Here is a 27862-nt window from a genome sequence, read left to right on the forward strand (position 1 = left end):
TGGGGCGACTCGGCCAATACCGACTTGTTCCTGCTTGTTCTTGAAAGAAAAGTTTTCCCTGGCAGGCGGAGAAGAAGCGAGGCGGCTGCTTGTGCAGCTGGGAACCAATTGTCAACATTAAGAAAGTCGGAGGCTGACAGGCCAGCAAGAACCGGAGCTGCTCCAGGAGAGAGTTCACCCTGGGAAAAACCTCTGCTCAGTGCGCAACCCATGGCAGCCAGTCATCCAGTCGGGACAACTGGCTCCTGGGCCACAGGGAGCCCGAATGCCAGTCCGTGGATAAGTCTGAATGCTCCGGGCCTGGGAGAATACACTCACAGGAACAATATGAGAGAAGGGGCTCTGAAGAGCTTCTAAGCTATTTGCGAGGACAAGGCTGACATACGTGGGGTAAGAGCAGAGACCAAAAGGGCCAAGCAGGAAGCGAGACACGGAGAGGGATTAGGATCCCCAGCTGGAGAGCCAGTGAGTCTAGTTCATACATGTGAGTTTACTTAGCCACTCTGCCTCCATTAACTCATTCGTAGAATGGAGAAAATATTGTATTATGAGGGCAAACAAGACAAAACGGGGAAAGCACAAATCATGAGGAATGATTCGGGCACTGTTCTGAACCATTTTCATGTACTATCAATAACATGTTAGTAGCATTAAACTGTGAGGACAGACCCGATGGTCTTGGAGGAGTTTAGATGAGAGGACACCCAGGGAACAGTGTGTGTGTGTGTGCAAAATTACCTCCAATGGATTTGAATTCAACCTTGAAAAATGTGTGAAATCCGGCTCTCTGGAGGAGAGGATGGGGTGCGTTGGGCGGTCTAAAGCAGCGGGTCTTGAGAAAGAGGACGTGGGACAATCCCCTTCCTGGGAACTGGGGTCACTTTGTCTGTCTCTGATCACCAGATGGTTCCCTAAAAAAGCTGAAGTCTGTGGGTCTTATATCTAACACAAGCACACAATTTCATTGTAGTACCCGTCACTTGACATAAAACCAGTGGTTACTTCCCATAATTCCTAATGGCAGAGGCTCCTCCCTGGGTTCTGGAAGGAAAGCACTCCTCCACCCTGGCCACACCCAACAGAAAAGCAGGACGTTTTCCAAACACGACCGAGGGTATTTCTTTTTTTTTTTTTTAAAGATTTTATTTATTTATTTGACAGAGAGAGACATAGCGAGGGCAGGAACACAAGCAGGGGGAGTGGGAGAGGGAGAAGCAGGCTTCCCGCAGAGCAGGGAGCCCGATGTGGGACTCGATCCCAGGACCCTGGGATCATGACCTGAGCCGAAGGCAGACGCTTAACGACTGAGCCACCCAGGCGCCCCACGACCGAGGGTATTTCTGACAATAAGGTTCCTCGAAGGATATTCCGTTTTATATTTTCTAAGCTGAGGAATAGGAGCTTTTTGCATCAACTTTGATGTATGATTTCTGATTAAAGACCCGCCACATGAGTTCTGCCTCTGAAAAATTATAATAGTCAGCCGTAATAATAGTTGCGGCAGCAGCAATGAACACAGCGTTTATGACGTGCCAGGCACTGTTCCAAGCATTTAGACATACAAATTAATTCATTAAAAGTGATAACGTGTGGTCCTTTCATCTGAACAAAGCTGTTCCCAAGCTCTACCATTCAGGTAGTCCCCTCCCTCACACACTCGCACTCGACAGGAGCCCTGTTGACGTTTCTGGACTTCACGCTGTGCCCCAGATCGTGCCCCTCTCCCATCTCCTCAGAAGCACGGTAAGCAAAACGGGGAAGACCTTCTCTGTGATTTTGAATGACTTCTTAAAAAAATGTAAAAAGGAGTTGTATCCTTTTTGCTAAATCATGTCAGGGTACTCCATTTACCCTGTCAAATGTCACAGCTGTCTTGGGAAGGATGCTGGACCATTTCTTCTCCCTTCTCCCTCTTCCCAGGCTACTTCACCTCTGCCTCCCTGTGTTTGTTTTACTCCTTCGTAGAACGCAGCAGGTGTTGCTGGCCCTGTCGTTGCTGACCTGCCAGGAGTATTCAGACCAGATCATCCCAGGCTGGAGAAAAAGGCAGCTTGACTTAGAGATCACTGTCCTTCCAAATTCAAGTGACCTCCATCCACTGCAGCACGTGGTCTAATCTGGGGGAGACTAAGTGCTGCTTTTCTTCTTTGAGAAATTCCCTCGGCCCCTTCGACTTCTAAAATTCTTCAGTTCTCCTGTGGACCCTAACATGGCATCGATTATCGAGTCCCACGTGGGAAGGAGAGGCTCTGGACTTCAGCACAGGAAGAGTTAACGCGGCCACAATACCCCTTTCCCTGCCTTCGGATGGAAAAAGGAGGGGGTGGTTCCTGGGAGCCGGGGTGCCAACTGAAGGATGGCATGCGAGACCAACAAATGGGGGTGGCAGACTGAGCGGCTTGCAGCACTGAGCTCCCAGCGGCTGCTATGCTCACTGTGTCTGTCCTCCTTCTCAGGGTTGCCTAAGGCAGCTTTTCATCCCCCGTCAAATATATTCTCTGCAAATCTAGGGAACATGGAATAGGCCAAACTAGAAGCAGTCTCCCAGGAGGTTGGCAGAGGTGGTGCTTGTCCTGACCTATCTGGAATCCTGAAAGCCCCGGTGGGGCAAGAGGGCCTCGCAAGTCCCCTTGGCTGGCCATGGGTGGTCGGCACTGTGCAGAGGACTGCCTCGGACAGTATCATAGAGAGGTTATGTATTGTCCCACAACCCAGTCCTTCTCAAGTCCACAGAGTGCCACTTACTTAAATATTCTATAAAGATTTGAAAAATTAGAGGTCCAAATTATCAATTTGTAGAGACCACGGCTTGAACCCATAGCAGAAAATCATTTCATCAGGATACAAGTCTCCTTCGAGGTACAGATTCTCTCCTCTATTCTCAGACAGTATCTGAGAACCACCTATAAATCAACCCTGAACTTTTGGAGCATTTTTATTAAATTTAACACAAGGTTGCAGATTCATACCACAGCTATGAATTTTGAAACATCAAAATGAAGATGAATCAGGAGAGAGAATTTTTGTTTAAAGAAAGCAGTCCAGTATAACCAGTTCGTATGGACTTTCTCATTTTACATAAAAGTGGAACTGGGCCCAGCAACAGCTACAGCCAGCGAGAGCTCAGACAAGCAGGTACGCCTATTGCAAGAGGCCTGACCTCCAGTGTGCCTTCCAGTCATAGCCTGTGGGATATTCTCTTTAGTTTCAAATACGTCATGCCCTCCTGAGCAAGCATGGTCCTCAGTCTCAATGGGCGCCGCGCTGCTATAAATGAAATTGCTTTAACTGGAACAAAGCAAGGAGCAGGACTCAACTGATCAGCCGGCAAACCCCAGCGGCAGCGGTGTGTGGATGTTACTTTCCATGTGAGAGAGATTGGCCTCAAGTCAGCGAAAGAGGCTTTCGTTCTCAGAGATGTGCGGACTCAGGTTTCACGGGGCTCACGGTGCCCAAAGTCCGACCCTGGTGAGAAGGGGCAGGACTGGGGCCATCTGTGCTTACAGACCAATTCCCAAACTCCTTCATCCCATCTCCTCCTTCCCTATAACCCTCACCTGTCCAATCCCCCGGACTTGGCCGCACAGGTATCTTTGATTCTCGCTCCCCTCATCAACCACTCGCCGAGTTCCCTTTGCTCTGCCATCTCAAAATCTCCCCCGACCTCTCCTTCCCATGCCTGCTCTGGGGGGCCTGTCTGTAGACTCCTGCCACAGACCCTTGTGGGATCCTCCCTCGGTGATCAACATTAACACCACTTCCTGAAGCACAGCTCTTATGTCATCCCCTTGATCAAAAACATCCACTGCTTATTAAATGTCAAAGGGAGCATCCGGTGCACCATCGGGCCCCATGTGACCAGTTCGGCATGACCTCACATTATTACTCCGGCCCACAGTCAGTCAGCCAAAGCGAACATATTCCTCCTCGAGGCCCACACCCTTCCTACCGAGCCTTAAAATAACTGGTGGGCATCATGTAGACCATAGGGAAGGAACCATATCAAACTACCACAGAAAGGATAAACCATGTTCAGCAGACTCCACTTACTTAGGAGAGAACTACTTCTACTAAGTATAGGAAAACATTTTAGAAAGATTTTTAAGATGCCCCGTTTAAAATTGGGTTAGAAACTTCACATGCAATGCGGATCTGAGAGCTGAATCAGGATTTGCAATTTGCAACATTTACCCAACTTCCCACCCTCAAACGAAACTTCAACATTAATCGAACTTATAGGTGGCTCGAAGAACAGATCAATTTTACCCATGTGGAAGGTGGACTGCACTACTGCGAAAATGCTAGTTAACCCTAGGGTCCTGAAAGTGGGTCAATAGTTTGCAGAAGTGCTGAACCCTACAAGATGGAAAAATCTGAGATGTTGGAGACTCCAAACCCAGAATCTAAGCAGAAGATCACTTAAAAACCAGTAGAGACTACACTTGATGCCTCATCTATCCATTCCATCCGCAGCCATTTATTGAGCACCAACTACATGCTTCTGGATGTGGCTCTCACTCCGAAGTAGCAGGCAAGGCTAGCATTTCACTGTGCTCTGTTCTTTTTTAAGTCCCCAGACATAAATCAGGCGTTCGGATTCCGTGCTGAGCGGGGGAAGAGCCAGTTCCACGAGGGCAAAGCAGCAGGAACTGGAAAGAATGAACAAGCCGAGGGCTTATTGTGCTGCCCGCCCGGCCAGGGGTGCAGACCAAGGCCAAGGCTGAAAAAAGGAGCGAGCTCAGCCAAATGCTAGCAGTAGCCCCTGGGAATGTGCCTGCAGCAGGGCTGGGCAGAGAGCCGCAGGGCGCGCTCCTGCCAGGCAGGAGGCAGAGGGCGAGCTGGGAGCCAAGCTGCCATATAAAGGCTCCAGGGGAAGGGGTGGAGGTGCCTTCCTAGCTAATCCTCACCAGCCCCACACAAGATGGAGGGGAGGGAGAGGTCATGGCGCCCCTGGACTGTTCCCCGCTGTGGCCACGTTACAGACGAACAGCTAGAAAGACGGCAGATGCTTGTGCTTTCAGCACACTCTGCAGACATTCCAGGTCCCACTATCAACACGACGATGTCCAAGCATTCCAGACCGACGGTGCTCACTGGGCGTACAAGGCTGAACATGATCCCTTACCCAAAAAGAAGTCTACATGGAATGAGAGAGGCAGGACTTTGAAAGCAGCACAAGCAAGGACACGTCAGGCGAGTCCCAGACCGTGTTTGCGAATGCTCTGATGACGGTCCTGCCTCTGGAAGTTCTGTTTGAAAAAAACAAGAAACCGACCGTATTTAAAAATGGAGAGGGTTAGACGGGCAGTTAGTTGCTCAATGGGTGCAAGTGATGGGAATGTAGATAAAGGTTATTCCTTTTGGACCATGACCTCTGTAAAGTATTGCCCGTCTTACAAAGCTTATTTGAGGCCTTTTACCGGATCTCCTGCCCAATAGATATTTACAGAAGAAATGGGGGAAAATCCCTTCATGTTCTTCCAGAAAACAAACCCAAACATATTTTGCAGAGATGCTAAATGCAGCAATGCTGACGTCAGAGGCACCCCCTAAGGCCGGCCCTGATTTGCAAGGATGATATTGACCCTGCTCATTCCTGCGTTACCAGGCCCATCTGTTTGTACATTTGGTTTTGTACCAAATGTAGTTTACACCATAAAGCATCAATATGTGCACACTTCTTAAATGAGATGTGTCATTTAATTGATTTTTGATTAGCATTTGTAATAGATGTTCTACCTAATGCTAAAGTTTAGCTTTCAAACTGCATCAAGCTGACTGGATACGTTGTGTTTCAGTCTCCATTTGTGGGGGGGGGGGGAACTGGAGTTATTAGTTGTACCACGGATCTTGGACCAATTAATCTCCTCAGACATGAGCCAGAGAAGTTTCCCTTGTTCTCCCTGAGGAAGTCCTTTGTAAGAGCTGGGAGGAGTGGATTCCTTTTCTCTGAGACTGTTGATAAACCAGAAACCCTGGCTGGTACCACAGCCATCAGCCACAGACAGGCCCACCTCACCGGAGGGCTGTGTGCAAAGAGGGGCAGGGCCCACCGGGCCCTCGTCTGTATGCGCGCTGAGCTTCCTCCAATGGATCTGTTGCAAGCTTACAAAGTTTAGGTATGGGTCTACACCGAACTTTCTCAAAGCAGGACATCGGCAGGAACATATGGTGATGACTTTAACAATAAAATTTGGGGGTGACTTCACTAACTGCGAATCAACAACTCACGGTTTTTCTAGTTACCTGAGGTTGAGGCCACTTTTTTCTGAGGGTCCTGCGGGAGAAAGCCTGAACTCGCCTCTCCTAAGTGGTTCATTCTGACCAGCGTCTGAAACCTCACCAGTGTGACAGCTGTTTCATAAAGCATGATCAGTGTTATCACTGGGTGTGGTCCGACGACTCCTTTTTGGTTTGTTTTCTTTTATCCAGGACTAGTTGTTTTGACACATGTCTGGTGGAAAAAAATTCATGGAAGAGTCTAATAAACCATCTCATCTTCTCTAGCTAAGAAAGCCTTCAGCTCTTGGTGCAAAAAGCAAAAGGCACGGTCATCCCCGCTTGCTGGGGACTCCTACACCAGCCCCTGGTTTGTCTTGCTCGTTTGGCTCCTACTTCGGAAGGGAGATTCACTGTCAGCCACAGGCCCTGCAGAGGAAGACTGACCCTGTGTGGCTGATGCGATTCATCACTTTAAAATCTCTTGGGAGGGGCGCCTGGGTGGCTCAGAAGTTAAGCATCTGCCTTCGGCTCAGGTCATGATCCCAGGGTCCTGGGATCGAGCCCCGCATCAGGCTCTCTGCTCGATGGGAAGCCTGCTTCTCCCTCTCCCCCTCCTCCTCTGCTTGTGTTCCCTCTCTAGCTGTCTCTCTCTCTGTCAAATAAGTAAATAAAATCTTAAAAAAAAAAAAAAACTCTTGAGATTCTGTAGAAACCCTCTGCTGTCAATATTGGAGAGAATTGTTTTAAGGAACAACCTTAACAATTTATACCACAGGGTTCCCAGAGCTGCCATGCATTTCAATCACTTGAGGAGCCTCTAAAAATAGGTTCTTGGGCCCCATTCCAGACCAGAATCAGAATCTCCGAAGGTGGGGCCCGAGAACCTGTATTTCTAAAGCTCCCCAGAAGATTCTGATGACCAGCCAAGTTTAGGAGCTACCACTGACTTAAATCAAGAAAGAATTAGAATCTCTCCATCTTAAGACCTACTGGCTGTTTTTATAATATCACTTTAAAAAATAAAAAAAACCATGTTCCCGGTAACAAATTCTCACAACACAGAGGTGTAGAAAATAAAAGTGAAAATGCCCCCAACCCTTCATTATCATTGACCTGATAGACACAGATTAAGTGCATTTTAAAAAGACCCATTCTTATATGCAGAAGTCAGACTTTACCTTGACAAGAGATGAATATGAATAATGTAAAAAAAAAAAAAAGGGAACTCTCTCTCACTTTTTTTCCCCTTTTGGCATTTTCTCATACAATTTCCTTTTTTTTTTTTTTTCTCTTCAGTGGGAAAAACAGCAGATAGGGAACGAAATATTCTACTTCTCCCAGCAGCCGTCAGCCCTTGTGCCACCTGGGTCAAAACAGAATTTCCCCGTTGGTGGACCATGGAAGCGGCAGGCACAATTTCCTGCGAAGCTCCTCACCAGCATGATAAAATCACTTAAAGAGGTGTGTGTAGGGGTTTTTCTTTTTCCTTCCTTTGCCTTTTTTTTTCCTTTGAGATTTTTGTTTCTTTATTCTTTGAAAATATGCTTAGCCGTGAACACGATTTGATTTAAAAATGAATCTCAGAAAAATAAAATCTCTGCTGATTACCAGTGTAGCCCTCAGACTTTTAAGACAACGTTAATACTGACCTCTCAGAACAAAGATAAGGTATATAGACTCTGCTTGTTTAATTGCTTAGTGATAGCTATGTATATTAAGAGACTACCAATCTTCCAAAGTATATGTCTACAACCCAACTTAGTCTTGGATTTTTATAAACAAAAATAATTATAGAAAGTAATAATTCTATAAGTTGCTGGAGGGCTGCTGGATTTTCCAAAGATTAGTTCAAAGCCTCAACATTCAAATAAATCTCAGGTGTAGCAGTTTTTAGCCACTGCAGATTAATACACTCCCAGCAGAACATGCATGGTGTGGGATTTCTGGATTTACTTTTATTTCTAAAAGCAAGGAAATACAAATCATATTCACCTGGCCATTTGGGAACATGAACCTAAGATGCTACGCTGGTCTGAAGTAATTTAAAATCCATTATTTCTGTTTTACTCTTGTGTATGGCAGTTCACCAATGTGAAAAATGTGGGAAAAAATTATTATTATTTCCTCCTCCAAAGTAGGAAAAAGAAAGTAAATATTTAAGGAAGAAGTACTAGAATACTAGAAGAAATATTTTATTATGCTTTACAGATTCCAAAGCATTTCAAATACTCAAAATTCATTCTTTTTTTTTTTTTTTTTTTTAAAGATTTTATTTTTATTTATTTGAGACAGAGAGAATGAGAGAGAGAGCACATGAGAGGGGGGAGGGTCAGAGGGAGAAGCAGGCTCCCTGCCGAGCAGGGAGCCCGATGCGGGACTCGATCCAGGGACTCCAGGATCATGACCTGAGCCGAAGGCAGTCGCTTAACCAACTGAGCCACCCAGGCGCCCTCAAAATTCATTCTTTCAGCACTTTATCATGCATCTACTACGCCAAGCATCATCTCAGGTTTATCAAAACACAAGGCCTGTGTCCTTCAGGAATTCCCAGTAGTGGGTGAGGCAGCTATACAAAAAAATAATCATTTGGAGACTCACCAAAGAAATATTTACAAAGACCTATGGAGTATGGAGCTTTTGGTTAATGATTTTAGGAAGTAGTTGGGACACATAACTACTTCCTTGTAGCCTGAACAATTTCCCTGCTCTTCTAAAATATTTTGGTCTTGAGGAAAATATAAATTACGTATCCATTTTTCTTACTAGAAAAAAATCAGAGATGGTTCAAAACTGTAACATTTCATTCTTTAGGATAAGTAAAACACAGCATAGAGTCAAAGTATAATTTCTGAAGAGTTAACGACATGACTCTCATACAGATATAAAATTAACACATTAGAAAAATTACTTATCTCATTAATGAGGGAGCCAATACAATGGTTAAGTTGGCTCCAAGAATAATCAAAGAATTGGGTGTTTACAAGCATTAAAAAGAATGTTAGATTACTAGGTTAGATACACACCTGGCTAATAGCCTACAGGGTCATAAAACCATAGCTTTTGAGGTTATCTTGTCTACCAGAGAAAAATCTACAAATTAATGTGTAACTTTATAGTGCTTGGGTTCTAATCAAATAGTAAATAGCAAGTTTAAACACAGATACATTCTCATGGAGAATTAAGCCCTGCCTATTAAACAGTTCCCCAGCATGACTTTGTCAGGACATGTAGCCTCCCAGCCCAGTATCTTATTTCTAAGGTTTGGATAATTTTTCTTAATTATAGTGAAGTGGTTAAGATTAGGGAACATTCTGCTTGGGTCCTTAGCTCTGGGTGTACTAGCTGGGTGTACTGGCTATGTTTAAATCTTTAAAATGATGCACGGATGTGGGAGGAATTGAAGGTCTTGTAAGGCTTCACAGAGGAGAGGACACAAGAGCTACATCTTGTCATATTAATTGGCCCTTGAAGATGAGAAGTGACAAGGGATATTTCATCCAAAGAGCCCCCTCAGGTCTGCTCACTAAGGGCCTATTCACATTCAATTTTATTTAAGACTTTTTTAGGTGATACTTTTAACAAGTTTTATTTTGAGTTTCCCCTCCTAATTGCAAGCAAATAATCACAAAAGGTAAGTGAAAATTACCAAAGGCAGAGTTAACAATCAATAGAGAAGGAAGAGAGAGAAATCTACAAAAAGAAGACACAGACATTTAAAGAATCTCATCAACAGACTCGTGCTCCCAGGATGGGACAAATAGCCTTAGAGTAGTAATTAATACTTGTAATATTGATCTTTGGCATCAAGAAGAGGTTAAATTATTTTTAGTATCTTTAAGAAGGCAAGGAAATATGTAATATATCTGAATATGATTTTTACCACAATGATAAAAATAATTTAATAAGTTATACATTTCTTTGATGGTTCTGGAAACAACATGTACTGTACATAGTTTGCAAGGAGCTCTTCATTCTTCTTTGAACCAAAATAATTTTAATACGAAAGCAAAATTATCATATAGATCAACAGAGAAAAATATGGCTTTGGAACACCAATTTTGCTTTACAGATAACTATTGGTCCAAAGTGAAAAGTAGTTCACTAAGAGGTGTGGTAAAATTTTATGCCAATTAAACTTTAAGACAGTCCCTTGAACCAGAAGAAGCATACTCTTAACTATGTTGACATCTCAAGTGTCTCATAGTGGCAAGATACCAGGATATTTGTCTGTTTACTAAATGTGGCCATCATCCGAGCTATAATCAGAAAAACAAACAGCTATTTACTAGTAATGCTACAGAACAATAGGACTATTTTTCTGTCAGTACTGGACTGATGGGTTTTCTTCTTTTTAAAAAATTACAGGTTATGACATAACTTGAAATCAAACTGTTAAGCAGAAATGTTTTCTTTCACCCACATTTGAAAATTCTAGTGCAAGCGAAGGTGTCTTCTCCAGTTACAGTTATCTAAATCATCCATGATCCGAACACCAAAACAAAAAAGAATAATGATGACAAAATAAAATTACAATGAAAGTCCATAAAATAAGATTTCAAAAGAAAATCCATAACTAAACTTTTTAAGTATAAGATCTAAAAGAATTCTTTTAATCTATAGTAAAGTATCTTTTTACCATTTTATTTTTTTCCTTAAAAAAGACAACCAGGAATAGGAGTACCTAAGCTTTTCATTGGATTAATTCACTTGTCCAAAGATTACAGTTCAGATAATATATTGTACCAAGATCTAGATATTAATAAGTGCTTAATGGACACTTCAATTAATAGCAGATTGAGAATACTTTCAGGTAGATTAATCAAACCCATTCTTCCCCTGACATAGCAATTCTTGTACCTTGAAATCTTTCAAAGTGTATAGTTTAGAGAAAATACAAAATATATAGGGAAAGGCATTTGTAACCCAAATATTCGGAATCAGAAACTCAAGTGCATATTTGTAAATCACTACTTAAAAGCTAAATAAAAACTTAACTTTAAGCAAGGTTGTATCATCTTCAAAATGTAGTAATGGTATAATATAAGCATAGAAACTTCTCTGTCATCTGTATAACCAAAAAGAGACTAGTAACCTTTTAATAAATTAGCTAATAATAGCATCAAATCTGACAAACTTCGTCATTCTCGGCAGAAGTACTTGGCTGGGTAAAAATAAGTTCATTGCTATTTGTGGCAAACAGGGATTATACTTTGAGGTGGTTTTGAGATGGCCAATACAAACAAACACAAAGCTTTATATTAAAATGTTCTTAGTATATACATAAATTATTTGGTTTTAAACTTAGTGATTCTGAGATTTTACCATATTTGAAATGAATATATATTGTGTTCATGTATAAAACATCTCACTAAAGAGTTGATGTCACCTTAATCATTTATAAAGCTGAATAAAAATAAACTGCATTTAATGAATAGTCAAAAATTTATAATAAAACTTAATGTTTGTACTATTATGATTTTATTAAGGTGGAGTCATTTGTGACTTCTTCCTTTTTTTAAACAACTATATATACTTTTACTGGATCCATTAAAACAAAATTATTTTCTTTCTAACACTTACCTTATTTTAGAAGAATTTCATCTAAATACTAAAGTGTCAAAGAATTAGAGAATTTCAGGGCTAGAAGAATCTTTAGAGTATACCCAGTGTAGGGGATCCCAAACTTTACTTTGCATCAGAGGTCCCCGTGGTCCTCACTGAAGTGCAGATGGCCAGACTCCTCCCCACCCATCTGACTCAGCAGGCCTGGCGTGGGGCCTGGAAATAACCCCCATTCCACCCCAAGTGGATTCTCATGTAAGGGTCTATAAATCACTGGGAGGAACAACACTGTGCACCCACCCTCTTCCCTAAACCAGGAATCCTACCACATCAACCATCCTATTACATCCATTTCTGCCTCAAACTACTCCCTCAAAACAAAACAAAACAAAACAAAACTACTCCCTCCTCACCTCCTACCGGTAACTATCTCCTGGGGCCACCCATTAACACATCAAATGGAAGCTTCTCATAGAAACTGGTACATTCAAAACATAAGACTACTCAACATGAGCTTACACAAATACACCAATGCAAAGACATAGTGAAGAATTAAATGCATGAAGAACTGACCTGTTTCTTCTGGTATTTGTTTATCAGTTTCAAAAACAAGGCGTAACATCTGGAATAGTTGGCCAAGGCTACACAGCAGTCATGGTAAGAAGTAAGTTTGCTGCAGAAATGCCAAATGGGAAAATAAAAATACACTTTTTTTTTCTCTCAGAAAGTTCCAATACACATAGGGTTACTCTAAATACAGACTTTCAAAGCATTGCCCAGTGCCTGAAAAGGAGTCTACAAATACTCCACACACCAGTCCAGAGAAACCACAAGGAGGCTTGCTGTCTGCACTGGACTCTGGGGGCATGGTGGGGGCAGGGGGTGCAGGGAGGAGATCCTTTGAAGCCTCTAACGCATGTATATGGTATGAATTTACACTATCCATGTGGTTCAGAAAACACAAGCTAAGAAATTTACACAAATTCTGTTTGGATACCCAGTGTAGGGGATCCCAAACCAACCACTGAATCCCCTGGGACCCCACGAGAAACAAATGTTAAACTGCTTGAATATACTAGGATGGTAGTGATATACTAATATCAGGCAAAATAGACCTGAAAGCTAAAAGCCTTGAGAAGAGCTTCAAAATTTTGAAGGCATGCAAACAAGCAACCAACCAAAACCCACAAGGCAGTACTGACCAACCTATATCAAATTGGGAGATGTTCATAAATCTCTCATTAAGTGATAGATTAATAGGTAAAACATCATCAATATTGTGAAAACGTGACCATGTACCAGGCCATTAACAAGTCTCAGTAAATGTTCAGAGAACTGGTGTCTTCCAGCTCACGTTCTCTGGTCAAAGAACAATTAAGTTAGGAAATCAATGTAACAATACGTATCTTAGAAAACATACTTTTGAAAACTTAAAAACATAACTTATGGGTCAAAGAAACATAAAAGTTTAAAAATAAAACACTGAGACCTGAATAACTAAAAATACCACAAATCAAAATTTGTGGGATACAGCTGAAGCACTATTTAAAGGAAAATTTATAGTCTTCAGAAGGATTTTTAAAAAGGAATTGAATTTCTAACTAAAACAGAAGAAAAATATGATATATCCAAAGATAGTAGAAGAAAAGGGTTAATACATATAAGAATAAAGGAATATAATAGAAAACAAACATACAGTGGAGTGGATCAGTAAATCTGCTGGTTCTTTGCAAAAACTAATAAAGTTGGCAAACCTTTGGCGAAACTGATTGAGAAAAAAGGAGAAACATCATAAGCAATCAAAATAAGGAGTGAAAATCAGTATCAACAATGCAGAGGCAGTGTGACATAGTGGTTAAATGTATGGATTCCAGAGCCAGACCCCCTGGTTTGAATTCCAACTGTATGACACTGAGAAACATACTGAGCTTCTCCATGACTCAGTTTCTTATATATAAAATGAAGACAATAATGGTAGTACCCACCTTTAAAGTTGTTATAAGGAATAAATTAATTCATATTTGGAAAGTGCTCAGAACATTGCCAGGCACATAGTAGTCGCTATCTAAGTATTTGTTAAATAACATTATTAGTAAAAGAATAAAAGGGGACATGATTCGAAATGCAACAGAGATTAAAAGGATAATTAGAGAAAATTTGGAATGACTTTATATTGTTTGAAAACTTAGATAAAATGGGCAGATTCCTATAAAAATATAACTTTCTGAAACTAACCCAAGTACAAATAGGAAATATGACTGGATATATGACCATTAAAGAAAGTGAAGCAGTAGTCAGTGATATCCACACATGGATGTGTGCAGACACACAAACTAGGATAAAATAGCTTTTCAAGGAAGTTCTATGAATTTTTCAAGAAACAGATAAGTTTAATTTTCACAAATTCTTCTAGAAAAGAGAAAAAATGGGAATATTTCCCAACTCATTTTATGAGGCTGGTATAAACTTGACACTAAAACCAGACAAGGACAATGTGAGAAAGGAAAAGTACAGGTTAATCTAACTCACGGATGAAAAATCCTAAACAAATTATTAGTTAATTAAACCTAGCAATACATAGCGGCTTAACATGAGAGAATCTATTAATCTGTGATCTACTATATTAATGAATTAAAAAAAGAAAATCCACATAATCAAAATAGATTCAGGGCAAGCATTCAAGAAAATTTAACATCTGTTAGTGTGTGAGGATCCTTCCTTAACCTTCTGAAGGGCATATACGAAAACCTACAATAAATATTCTTTTTTTTTTAATTTTATTTTATTATGTTATGTTAATCACCATACATTACTTCATTAGTTTTTGATGTAGTGTTCCATGATTCATTGTTTGCGTATAACACCCAGTGCTGCATTCAATATGTGCCCTCTTTAATAAATATTTTTTTTAATTATAAAACCACAAAAATATTTTCTTTAAAGTCAGGAGAAAGGCAGCAGGTCCAACACTCTTACAACTTTGTATGGGACATCCTGAGCGATGTGGTAAGGAAGCGGTGGGGACAGCAGGGAAGAGTTGTAATAATTGGGAGGAAAAAAAGCCAAATTATTCTTCTTTGCAGACAAATTGCATAGAAAATCCAAGAGAATCTATAGACTAACTCTTAGACCTAAATTTCATCAAGGTTCCTGGATAAAGATTAATAAGCAAACATCAATGCTATTTATATAAACCAGCAACAACCTATTAGGAAATATTTTATGCACATATTTGATAGTTGGCATGTGCCACTGTATTAGTTTCAGGTGTATGACATAGCGATTCGACAATTCTATACATCATATGATGTTCACCAGCATCTGCCACCATACAAAGTTATTACGACTATATTCCCTATGCTGTACTTTTCTTCCCTGTGACTTACTTATTTTATAAATAGAAGTTTGTACCTCTTAATCTCCTTAAAAAATATGTTTAAAGATTGCATTCATAGTTGCAGCAAAAGCCATGAAGGAATAAATCTAACAAAAGATATGCAAAATCTCTTTGGAGAAAATTATAAAATTTTATGGGAAGATATAAAAGAAAATGTCATAAATGTTTATTGGTGGAAGACTCAGTATCATAAAGATGTCAATTCTCCCCACTTGCATCCCAATTGCTCTACAAACTCAGTGTTATTCCATGAAAAACCCTAATGTTCCTACCACAAACCTTAGCTGATTCTCCAATTCTTGAGAAAGAGGGAAGAATTTGAATCTTAAAGGAGAAAAGGGGTGAGGGATTCATCTTATCTTATAGCAAGACTTCAACCTCTAACAGTAAAAACAGTGTGGTGCTGATCTGAGGATGGACCAGAATGCCCAGAAATAGAACTACAAGTATATAGGATCTTGTCTTTGACTAACTAGGCACTTAGAATCAGTGGGGAAAAAAAAGACATATTTAATAAAAGGTGCTGGGACAACTGACTATCCACATGGAAAAAAAAATTAAATTGGATCCCTACATGCTACCAGATACAAAAACAAAACGTATGATTTTTATAATGCTTCAAAATGGGCGTGAAAAGTACCCAGAATTAAGTACCCAGATCAGAAAGTGCAGTGCTGAAAAATCAAATCTGGACTCACATCCTCATCCTGGGGTCAATTACTATTAATAATAGTAACATCTTCAGAAAACGTTCTATTTTGTTAAACAACTACAGTGAAGTTTAAGAAAGGCCTAGGATAATAATGTATAAACACTGGCAAAGAGCAGTGAGAGAAGAAATATAAATGCATAATTTAAAGACAGTTCTGAAATTTAACATCTTGCTTTGAAGAGACCTGGATTCAGATAGTCATCACTTCTGGGGTGAAGTGTAAACATGACGAGTGAATACATGAGCCAAAGTTCAGTCACACAACTGAAATAAAATAACCTTCTACTACAAATCAGTTCAGATCAGACTTTCAAAGCAACGCTCCCCTTTTTGAGTTATAACCCTTAAGTACTGTTTCCAAATGTACCAGAAAATTTATCATGTTTGGTGATACAGTTCTTTATCTCCAATAAGCTAAGAGGAATTTTTGTTTATTCTGTAAAAACCCTAGGATAACTCACAACTCACCAAAGAACTAAGGTGACTTACAATGGATGAGTTTAGAATCACGTTAGGAATACACAGGAAATGGGGTCATTAGTTGTACATCATTTATTGTGAACTTGGACCACTAGATTTACTTTTGCTGCTAGGGGAAGTAAGAAGCAAAAATAGGATTCCTTGCCAGCCACACACACAAATATTAAAGATAACCCAAAATCTAAGCCTTAGCATTTGTGTAAGTTTACTTTGTTTTCCTCGTCCACCTACCTGAATATTCTGGCAATATTGGTGCACACATCCTTGTCGGCCTCGTACTGTCCCATCGCCGTGCAGAGCTGGGGAAGGGCACTGATGCTCAGCAACTTACTTCTTGCTAGTGGTGAATCAACCAAGTTTCTCAGTGTAGCAGTCACCTAGGATAAAAGAGGGTTTGCGCCATTTTTTTTTTTTTTTAATTGGAAAATACAGCAACACCAATCAGTACCACACAATTCGTCCTACGATCTTCATTCAATCAGTAGCAAAACCAAGCTCCTGTTAGGCGTCTTCTACTAGACAACATGGGCTTAAGGACAAATAGCATGAAATGAAAAAAAGAGATGAATACAAAGAAAGCTTACTTTGGTTCAAAGGTGAAGAATGAGAAATTCATGTTAATAAGCAATTAGTATACCAAAACCCTAGGGTTAAATAAGTCATCATCTGGGTTTGTTAGCTGTCCCTCATAAGACTTTCACTTCACACTGTGACATGCCACATCAGTTTCACAGATTAGAAACCTCTCCTTCCATAGTTTTAAGTGTAGCATCAAATAATGCTCTAGCCAAAGGATATTTAAGACCATTAGTTTCATTCTTTTCTGAGAGCCAAGTATTGATTTCTTGAAAATTTGTCTTATTTTTTTTTTAAAGATATTATTTATTTATTTGAGAGAGAGAGAACAAGCAGGGAGGAGGGGCAGTGGGAGAGGGAGAAGCAGAAGCAGACTCCCCACTGAGCAGGGATCCCGCCCAATGTGGGGCTCGATCCCAGGACCCCGGGATCATGACCTGAGCCAGAGGCAGACGCTTAACCAACTGAGCCACCCAGGTGCCCCCAAATTTGTCTTATTTCGTAAAAAATGTTCAGGAAAGCTATCTTTGTCTAAAAGTGGAGAAGAAAAAGGGGCGCTTGGGAGGCTCAGTTGGTTAAGCAGCTGCATCTTGGTTTTGGCTCAGGTCATGACCTCAGAGTCATGAGATCGAGCCCCACGTGGGGCTCCATGCTCAGCTCAATAGGGAGTCTGCTAGAGATTCTTTCCCTCTGCCCATCCCCTTGTTCTCTCTCTCTCTCTAAAATAAGTAAACAAATTTGTAAAAAAAAAAAAAAAAAAGTGGAGAAGAGAACAGTTCCATAAATCTAATTTACTAAACGTCAAGTTTAGTACAGCTAATGCTGCAGTTCTCTAATACTTTCAATATGCAGTGTGATCTTTCCTCATGGAACAGGACAAGGCAGACTCTTGGTGAAGAAGAGTCAGCTCAGGAGCTGGACACCTGGTCAAACTCCAGCCCCACCACTCACTAGCTTTGGTTAGCAAGTGAACCTCCCAGGGACCATTTTTCTCATCAGTAAAGTGGGGATGGTGATAGCTCCTTGGAGTTGGGAGGATTCAATGAGACAAGAATTGTGAAGAGCATTGCCACCTGTCCTCTAACAGGAGCTCAAACATCATGGTTGCCATCTCCACATTTGTTGTGGAGCTCCACCCCCAAAATGCAGAAGAGGGATCACTGGCCTTTGAGTCAAATGATGAAGATTCAAGTCCCAAATCTCTTTCTAGTTACGTGACTGAGGCACCCACTCATTGCTTGACTTCCCGACTTTCTCATCTGTGTAAAGCATTTACCATCCCTGCTCACCTCCTGGGGTGGTTGTGTGTATCAAATGGAAACATGTAACAATGTCTCTGTGTGCTGTAAAGCGTTATATAAATATAAAGCTTCATTATAGCCATAGTTAATAAACTTTAACAACAATTATTAAGATATGTATCTTTGATTAGTTTTCCTTTGTCACAACAGCAACAAAAATATAACTGACGATCTTTAAAGCAGAGAAAATAAAAATAATGCTTCAAGTAAATGTGTTCAAGTCTTCTGAAGTCAATTCAATTATACAGCAATTCAGTAAATTATTCCCTGAAAGCTTCAGCATCCAAAACATTGGAGGGAGAAAAAACTACTTGAGCATTCCCCTTCACCGTGGATCTACAACATAGTCTCCTAAGCTAAGGAATGGTCTTCTGTGAAGGCTAATACATCATTTTAGGCTCTCCAGGCCATCACCACGATAAAATGGAAAATTCTCATCATCTGACCCTGGTTCTACCTGTTCTCCTTCTCTAGAGACAGCCCAGGCACTCAAGCGCTGCTGGATTACATCAATCCAAGGAATGACTCACAAGCGTTCCCACTTGGAGTCCAGAGCCCAGATGCCTGTGTGAATCCTGACCTGAAGTCAGGCAGCCAGAGGCTGTGGAATACCCGTTCTAACCATCACACACAGAAACCCGTCCTCTTCCTACCACGATCTATAGCCGTCCTCTTGCTCCCCTCATCCAACCTCTGGCAAGGGACACTGTCAGCAAAAGGGATGGTGGTGTTCTTAGGAGCTTTTATTTTCTTGTTTCAACCTCAGTTTTTTCCTCTCTCTTGACCATTTTCCTCATCTCATTAGAAAAAATTAAAACAGGGGCGCCTGGGTGGCTCAGTCGGTTAAGCGTCTGCCTTCAGCTCAGGACATGATCCCAGGGTCCTGATATCAAGCCCCACATTGGACTCCCTGCTCAGCGGGGAGTCTGCTTCTCCCTCTCCCTCTGCGCATTCCCCTGCTTCTGTTCTCTCCCTCAAATAAATAAATAAAATCTTAAAAAAAAAATAAAATAAAATAAAAAAGAAGAAGAAAAAAAAGGAGGACAAGGAGATAAAGGGCCAAGGGAGCAGAAAAGGAGGATTTCTCCTTTAAGAAGCCTCTGGCAAGAAAGCGCAGGGGATTAGCAGAGGCCTGGTGGTAAACCCAAGCCTAAAGCCCTGAGGGCTGAGGATCAGGAGGAGGTCACCAGGCAAAGGCAGCAGTGCAGGCCCCCCATTTTGAGAGGCTGGCTGAGAGCCACAAATCTCACTGCGGGGGTGGGGGTGGGGCTGACTGCCAAGCACAGACAAGGGGCTGTTTCTGGGAAAAAATGTATTAAGATTGGGCGTGGGGGGGTGGGGAGGAGAGTCTAGTTAAATCCTGCGCTAACAGTAAAGGCGAATTTCTAGTCAACCCACTTAACTTTCAACCTTGCTCCCACTTTTAACAGAGATATATTTGGAGAAATCACTAATGAGTTTTCCTGCCCTCCCCCCAGGAAAGCCCACCCACTGGGCCTGCCCCCAAAGCAGGAGTTCACCAAAGTCCAAGCTTTAAGCTTGCAGAAGTGTACCCGGCTCTTAACTTTCCATTCCAATTTATATTGTTCCTAGCTCTGCTTAGTTATGTACTTTTCTGTTTTACTGTCTATAATCTTTTAAGCCATCTCAAATCCTTTAGGACAGAAAAAGAAGTGCAAGTTAGATGATTACATCGATGCCTGTTGAGCTTCCAAAGGGCTCACTGGAGCGGTTCCCACGTGTCATCTCACCAAGAAAGAGCAAACAGAAAAACATGTTTCGATTATTTTTCTTCCCATCTCCTAACGCACAACTGCATGGGGCAGCGAGGCAAGCAGGGGAAAGAAGCGAAAGGAGAAGAATATGGAATTGATCATCTACAAAGATGACTGATAAGAATTTAGGTGTCCTTGCTTCTTAGCCGTTGTTAGATGATGACTGAGGCGTCACCCTACATTTTCGGTATAAGCCAAGAAAGAAACATTCTGGTGTGATTCTGGTTACTAATCTGCTCCTGAAAACGGACTGAGCTACACTCTACAACTTTTTGGTGCTCATTTTTTTCTGAAGCAGCCTCCTCTCTCTGTGTCCCCAAATTCCTTGATCATAAGAGGTGCTGGCCCCCACCCTCAACCAGAATCTCCAAGCAAAACTGCTGATGAGTTTGGCAAAGCTGTCCTCTCTAGCGTTGAAAGTTCTCACTGTGTCGTCGACACTGGGAGATGCATTTTAAAGGGAAAAATTATATTGAGAAGTGATTAGATAATTCATAAAGTCTTTTATAATTTATAAACAACATTTTAATATAGCAAAATTAGAATTCAAAATATCTTTTTTTCAAATTGATTATAGGCACTTAGTTATCAATTTCCAGTTATGTTTTCAACTATTAATTGAAAAACCTTAGCAAATGCAAGAAATCGTTGTCTTAAAATATGAGGCCCTCCTGATTGATATCACGGGATTTAAGAATGACAATACAGGCCCAGCAGCTGGGGCCCCATTCCTGCAGGCTTTACTGCAATGGGGTGTGCGAGGGGTGGGGTGGGCGCAAGGTAGGAAGGGCTGGTTGGTTGACTTGAGCCTCCTCACACTGCTCATTTCCAGAGTGGTTGGCCCTCTCTCCTCCCTTTGCACTATTCCTCCATCAGAATCCTCAGTCCCCAGGGAACCCACCAGCTTCTGCCCTAGAAGGCATTCAGCCACAGAGCACAAGGGCTTGGAGCTCACAGCCCACCATAGAACTCCTGTTTCAGTACGTCAGAAGTTAAGCAGTCTTTTTTGGCAAGCCTGGGAACTTCACCATCAATCATGATATTGTTCCTTGAAGAAATATTTCCCAATTTCAAAAAACCAGCTTTCAAAGAAACCTCTGGAACATAATGCAATTAAAAACCACACCATCAATAGTCTGTAAGTTATTATGTTTCCTCTACCAAAATCAGCATGAGGACTCAGTTTTATTTATTTTTATACATTGAATGTGATTATGGAAAGAATTTGAGCAGCTTTATGGTTTATAAATCTACCCTATAAACTTGATCTCATTTGCTCCCTAAACCAGCCCCATGAGGCAGACAGGAAGGGTATGACAAGCCCCACTTTTCAGATGAGGAAACCAAGTCTCAGAAAGTCCACCAGCCACCAGGTAGGTGGGCATCCTAAGCTCCAGCTCCTTGTCTGTTGTCTCTCCCACTCCACTTGGCCCTTCTCTAAAAGCATTCATTTTATTTCTCAATCATCTGGAATATCCATAACCAAAATCCCTCGAGCTTTATCTCAACTTAACTGCCAACTGCAAAATGGTTCACTTCCCGCTGATGATGTGAAAGAATAAACACAGCCGCCAGAGACCACAAACAGTGTCAAATGATTTAAGAACCAAAGCCACACCATTTTCCAACCTCAGCAAAACCATCTCCCTCTATTAATAAAAGCACATTCATTTTCTGGATCTGTGCCCAGTTGCGACCACATATATGCCCAAACCAGAGCCTCTGTGGTAACTGGAGGAGTTTCGGATTGTCTCATAGATGGTTCATACAGTTCTGGCTGAGACAGGAGACATCAATGACAAGATGCCACTGTACCCATGAAACCACGAGTGCCCCCACATTCCTAAGCATTTTATCGGAGTTAAGAGCTATGCATTTGAAAGTCATATTAATTCATAATCCTTGATACTGCTCGGTGCCTGGCTATGGAGCCCATTTGCACATTCCTACCATGGGTGTCCTCCTTCAGCAGGAAATGATTCTGTCCTTCTCGAACACCCAGTGCCCTGTTCTGAGACTCTATTTAACACTTGCCTATGTTCGTTACTCTCCGGTTACTGCCTCTATGTCAGTTACCTTGGTAAAATGAGTAGGTAGCTGAATCTGCTAGTGGTGGTTATTCCATGTATCAGCATACTTGAAATTCTGAATGTCATATAAACTACATAGTATGTCAATGCAGTAAAAGGAGGAAAATGAGTCTGGGAAAGATAATGTAACACCAAGAACTACCAAGTAATAACAACAATTTTCCCCGATTACATGTTAAAGTTAGTGACATTTCTTTATTGCCACAGCTAATATGTCTACAACGAAGAGACGAGGCTGAGGAGATATGACAGCAATTAAGAAGCAAACGTCTCTCCCTGGAAACAATAGGCATAGGAATATTTACTTCCCACGCTCGATGTTCCTTGTGAAGAGATATTCTTCAGCATGATACTCCTGGCCACGCTCCATCCCTCACTTCCTGACTGGGGAGAATAAGGTGCTCTCCCCTGCTCCTCCTGGGGCAGATGCAGCTTGTGATGAGATAGGCAGGTCTAATTCAGAGGTTCAGGATTAGAATGCCCCCCTGCCTCAGCTATAAATTACAGCTTTCAACCATGGTGATAATCTTCTCCCCCTCCCCATCTGCCTTAGTTTCTCTCTTATATCCAGGTTCAAAACCCAAGCCATTACATTACATGTCTGGGGTCTCTGAGTCTCCCCAAATCTTTAGATATGCCTTCCCTGGAAAGTCTGAGGTGAACATAAGTTACCTATTCATAGGTCTTTCCCAAGAAAAGGAGGAGTGGAGAAGAAGGGCCAGAGTTCTGACTGCCCAGTCTCTCATGCCAATTGGGTGAGTGAGTTATTAGCTATAATACTGCTATTCCTTATAGAAAAGAAGCCTCCTAAGTAATAAATAGCGGTCCCCTTCCCACAGACAAATACATCATTACAAAATTAGCAAGCCTAATAACCAATATCAAAGATTGTGACAAAAAAAGTTGCATCCCATCTCAAAAACAATATACTATAAGAAAATGAGCAAGAAATAGTACTCTAGTTGCTGGTTTTAATAATGTACTGTAGTTATGTAAGATGTCACCATTGGGAGAAGCTGGATGATGGCGACACGGGACCTCTCTGTACTATTTTTGCAACATCTAGTGAGCCTATACTTAGTTCAGAATGAAAGTTAAAAAAAAAAAAAAAAAGCCAGACACAAAAAAGCACACACTGTTATGTACCATTTATATTAAATTCTAGAACAGGCAGGGCTTATCTGTGGTGAAAGGGATCAGAAAAAAATGGTTCCCTTTGTGGGGTAGGAGAGTGGGAATTAACTGGAAAGAGGTGGAAGGAAATTTCTGAGGTGATAGAAATCTTCTGCGTCTTGATAGGGGTGTGGATTACATGGCTGTATGCTTTTGTCAAAACTCATCAAACATGTAAGATTTGAACATTTCACTGTATTAGAAATTATATGCAATTAAAACAATAAGAAAATAAATGACCTCATTTGCTCATTTCCTATTCAAACAAAACCTTCAAAAAAGATGCTTTAAAAAGATTTTTTTTCTGTTTATTTTTTTAAGATTTTATTTTTTTATTTGAGAGTGAGAGAGTGAGTACAAGCAAGGGGAGGAGTAGAGGGAGAAGCAGGCTCCCTGCTAAGCAGGGAGCCTGATGCAGGGCTTGATCCTGGGACTCTGGGATCATGACCTGAGCTGAAGGCAGATGCTTAACCAACTGAGCCACACAGTGCCCCTATTTTTTTCTGTTTAATCATCAGATCTCCAATAAAATTGTAAGAATTTAAGAAATATTTAAAAAAAGAATTCAAGAAATATAACCATGGGAATATTTGCTCTCATGGGTATGCAGTTTATTTCCCCCAATAACCAGAGCAAGTTTCCATCAGGTGGAAGTTATTGCCTTGGTTCTGATTTTATGGTCTGAGAGGTAGGCTTCCCATAGGCAAGGGTAAGGCAGAGAAAGGGAGTTAACATACTTTCCTACTTAAGTATGCATACTCATAATAATTAACTACCTAAATAAGCATTAATCTCCACATTTTAAAACCATAAAATATAACTAAAGCAAGATTTAAAGGACACCAACCACCTTGCTACAGTCGTTAATTACTAACATAATGTAAATCACTGCTTCATTGAATCCCCAGACTTCAGTCAAAGGCATCTCTTAAATTCCCCAGATCCTTGAAGCAGGGAAGAGTCAGCTCTGAGACTTGGGCTCCATTAAGTACCCAGAGTCCCATGCTGCTGATATAATACCCCCTTCCAACTTTAGTTTCTATTCAGCATGGTTCTCCACATAGCCTCTCAAAGACAGAAAAATGAAAAAGATCCAACATTTGAAATCCACCTCTAACTCTGTCATTTTAATTTCTTGTGATTAATTTTTTTTTCCTCATCAGAAGAAATGGCTCTTTGAAGCTTCAGGTTTTGGTAATTCTGATCTTACTTTGTTTAACAAATTTCTGCTGAGTGCCAACCATGTACCAGCTATGTATCATGCCCTATTCTATAATGCTCTCATACATCAGCTCATTCAATTTTCCCAACTACCCATTAAGATGGTCCTTTATTGGGCACCTGGGTGGCTCAGTCGGTTAAGCGTCTGCCTCGGGCTCAGGTCATGATCCCAGGGTCCTGGGATTGAGTCCGCATCGGGCTCCCTGCTCTGTGGGGAGCCTGCTTCTCCCTCTGCCCCTGCTCCAGGCTTGTGCTCTCTCTCTCTCTCTCTCTGTCAAATAAAAAAATAAAATCTTTAAAAAAAAATATGGTCCTTTATTTTTTTAAAGAGATTTTATTTATTTATTTATTTGAGAGAGAAAGAGTATGTGTGCATGAGCCTGGGGAGGGGCACAGGCAGAGGGAGAGAATTTCAAGCAGACTCCAAACTGAGTGCAGAACCCAGCCTGGGGTTTGATCTCATGACCTTGAGATCACGACCTGAGCCAAAACCAACCAATGCTCAAACGACTGAGCCACCCAGGGACCCCTAAGCTGGTCGTTTAAAGATGAGGAAAGGAAGGTTCAGAGACTGAGAAGCACTGCTGGGGTCAGAGCTGAAAGGCCAGCTCAGGCCTTTGGCCTCTTCACTAGAGAGCCCTGTCCCAGCACCAGGTACGAAGCCAAATGGACCATCAGGCTCTTGAAGACATGGTAGAGGAGAAGCCAGACACAGAATACAGCAGTGAACTCAAATCCGTCAAAGCAGGGAGTTTACTCTAGGGTTTAGAAATGATTTTTAAAAATCAACTGTATCAAAACACATTTTAATTAAAAAATACAGAGATAGAAAACTCATACAAGCATCAAAGAGAGCATGGACCGCTAGCAGCATGACTCCATCCCGCCTGCCTACTCAAACTTCTCCAAACAAAGGATAGAAGTCCTCTTCCCATGGGTGCTGTTGGCCAAAGCTGACCAACCCAATCCATGCTTTTAAGATCTCTACTCTCCTGTACATTGTCCTTTCTTAGTTTTCTGACCACTTTTTTTCCCCATTCCACATTTGGCCATTTTAAAGAATCTGTTCTCAGATTCTAACACCTCCATGCAGGTGACCCTAAATCTGTTTTCTTAGCTTTACTTTCTCTGCTAAGCACTAGTTCATAACTCCAGTTGCTCACCAGACAGCCCCAGTTGGCTATTCTGCTGGCAACTTAGAGTTTTCAATAAAGACTAGTTACATAATTTCATCCTCTCACCAAATCAGTTCCTTGTATAACTCTCTAATTTCTCATGGTAATAGTATCATTTTCTGAACCATCCAGGCTCATAATGTCTGAGTCATCTCTCTTTGTTTAATTCACTTGCCTTTTCCCCAAACTCAAGCCAAGGTGAAGGAATGGAGTAGGGAGTGGCAAGGGCCAGGAGGACTGACATTACCAAGAAATTTCCTCTTAGAAAAAGGAGAAGATGACAGGGGAGATGTACTGAGCAAAGGAGGGGGAAAGACTAGGATTTGAAGGACCCTCTGGGGTGACACTTGCAGACCTCAAGAAGTGAGCCCAGCATGAGAGGCGGGGATAGAAGCAAACCATGGTAACTGGGTGCTGCAAGACAGTCTAACTTCAAAAACGTACCTGAAGCAGGGAAAGAATATACTTCTCTATGGATTTAACTCAAAATCAAATGAGTCAGGCTGTAAAGAAGAAAGGTTGGAAATACAAAGGACTAAAAAATAGGAATGTTAGTTCAAGACAATCTGGGTTTTAACAGTTACATTATATACCTATAAATTACCTAACTACAAATGTGATACCTTGAGATTTTCTTCAATGACAGTAAAGCAGCTTTCTGCATGGTGTTCTCGAAACACAAGAGGATAGACGAAACACCAGGGGAATCAGGGCTTGGTTGTGATGATGACTTATACAGAAGACTCTTCTCCATTCCCCAGGTAGGGGGCATGAAGGAGACCACAACAGACTTTCTGATGGAGGGGACTCTAGCAGTTTTCCTGTGTTATGCCTTCCCAAATGTTAGCCTTAGGAGTCAGAAATGAACCCTAACACCTCCTGATAATCCATTCCAGATCGACACTGACAAATCCCTACTTCTGTCTGTCACCTCCTTGGGTGATGCAATCCACTACTGACATGTAGGGGCCTTTGCCTTTTACCTGACCTTTCTCTTTTTCCAGGTTTTGGGGAGCTCTCCTGAAATTCTAGTATTCTGGAATTCAGTAAACGTGCACTGTTTAACTTTCCTTACTCTTGCAATTTTACAGACAAAGTTGTATCTCCAGACTGGGAGTATTAATACTTCCACTTGGTGCACAGGTAGTGGCCTTCAGACCTTCCGAGCAGCAACACTCATCCTCTTAAAATGCTATTAAGCATCTGATTGGCAGAACTGAAGGCGGCATTGCATGTGTGGAAATGCCATGATTTTGTAGAAGAATAAGGCATCAGAATACTATTATCTGGACATGGGGATCTCCAAAATGTAGGCCCCTACTGGCAGCTGTCCCATCCTCCACTATCTTCCTCACCACCCAGAACATGCCTGGCACAGAACAGCCCCTCCATCAACACCTGTGAAATCAATGTCTCTTGATTTCGGCCACACAGTGATAAATATACACATATATGTATATGTATATGTATATGTATATGTATATGTATATGTATATGTGTGTGTGTGTATATATATATATATGAAACGACATAAAGAAAAGCTTCAAAAATTTCAACACATCAGTATTTTTTCCTGTAAGCCACGTTAGCCCAGATGCTGTGGAGGAGCTTTTCTTCCACACCCATTTCTGGATCTCATTCCTTTAGCTCTATTATAATCTGCCTCAAATCTAATAACTGTTAGTAACACCTCTTAACTGGGGCTACTGTGGGTGAGATCTTAGCCCTCCAATCTGTTGGTACCCCTGATACATTCTCCTCCCATCACTTTTCAGCTTTGTGGTCTTGATCAATTTCCTATCTCGTGCACATTCGTCCTTCTGCCACTCTGATCTCACCTCCTTCTCCCCGCCCCCCACGCCCACCTCCAACGGCTCCTCCGAGTCCACACTGCACAGCCTGGTGTGTGAGACTCAGGGCTGTGGCCTATGACTCTCACAGACTCTCATGGAACCCCTCTGCTCTGGATCAACCTACCTCCTCAGCATGCCCCAAACACACCTTATCCCTTTCCCTTTGTGCCAGTTTCCCAAATCCTATACAACTTTCAGACTCCAGCTTCGGGACATCCAAAAGGGCAGCTTTAGGGAAACACAATGACTCTAGCATTTGTGCCAGATGCTGGAATGTACAGTTTTGTAATAGGAGGTCCCCAGACAGTGTGCTAAAGTTACTGAG

At 41.5% G+C, this 27862-nt stretch overlaps 2 protein-coding genes across 2 annotated transcripts in view; one reads left to right on the plus strand and one right to left on the minus strand.

Annotated features, from left to right (window-relative positions):
* ARMC2 (armadillo repeat containing 2) overlaps window positions 1-27862 on the minus strand; it is a 104387-nt gene that overhangs the window by 17638 nt on the left and 58887 nt on the right. Inside the window, exons 11-12 of the mRNA XM_036075291.2 lie at window positions 16605-16750; window positions 12358-12457 (exon numbers count right to left, since the gene is read on the minus strand). Coding sequence (XP_035931184.1) covers window positions 12358-12457; window positions 16605-16750 — 246 coding nt within the window. The remainder of the gene's footprint in view (window positions 1-12357; window positions 12458-16604; window positions 16751-27862) is intronic.
* On the plus strand, window positions 4887-23645 carry LOC144379055 (uncharacterized). Its single transcript, XM_078054904.1, has 3 exons — window positions 4887-5193; window positions 7519-7683; window positions 22323-23645. The coding sequence occupies exons 1-3, from the start codon at window positions 4942-4944 to the stop codon at window positions 22362-22364; spliced, it is 459 nt and encodes a 152-aa protein (XP_077911030.1). The 5' UTR covers window positions 4887-4941; the 3' UTR covers window positions 22365-23645.

This window comes from Halichoerus grypus, chromosome 9 (assembly GCF_964656455.1).
Source record: "Halichoerus grypus chromosome 9, mHalGry1.hap1.1, whole genome shotgun sequence".
Lineage (NCBI taxonomy): Eukaryota > Metazoa > Chordata > Mammalia > Carnivora > Phocidae > Halichoerus > Halichoerus grypus.

Coding starts and splice junctions, on each gene's coding strand:
- LOC144379055 (XM_078054904.1), top strand. CDS start 4,942: ATGGCGCCCCTGGACTGTTCCCCGCTGTGGCCACGTTACAGACGAACA. Junction 5,194..7,518: donor CACAAGCAAGGACACGTCAG/GCGAGTCCCAGA, acceptor TTTTCTCTTCAG/TGGGAAAAACAGCAGATAGG. Junction 7,684..22,322: donor TGATAAAATCACTTAAAGAG/GTGTGTGTAGGG, acceptor TTATTGCCACAG/CTAATATGTCTACAACGAAG.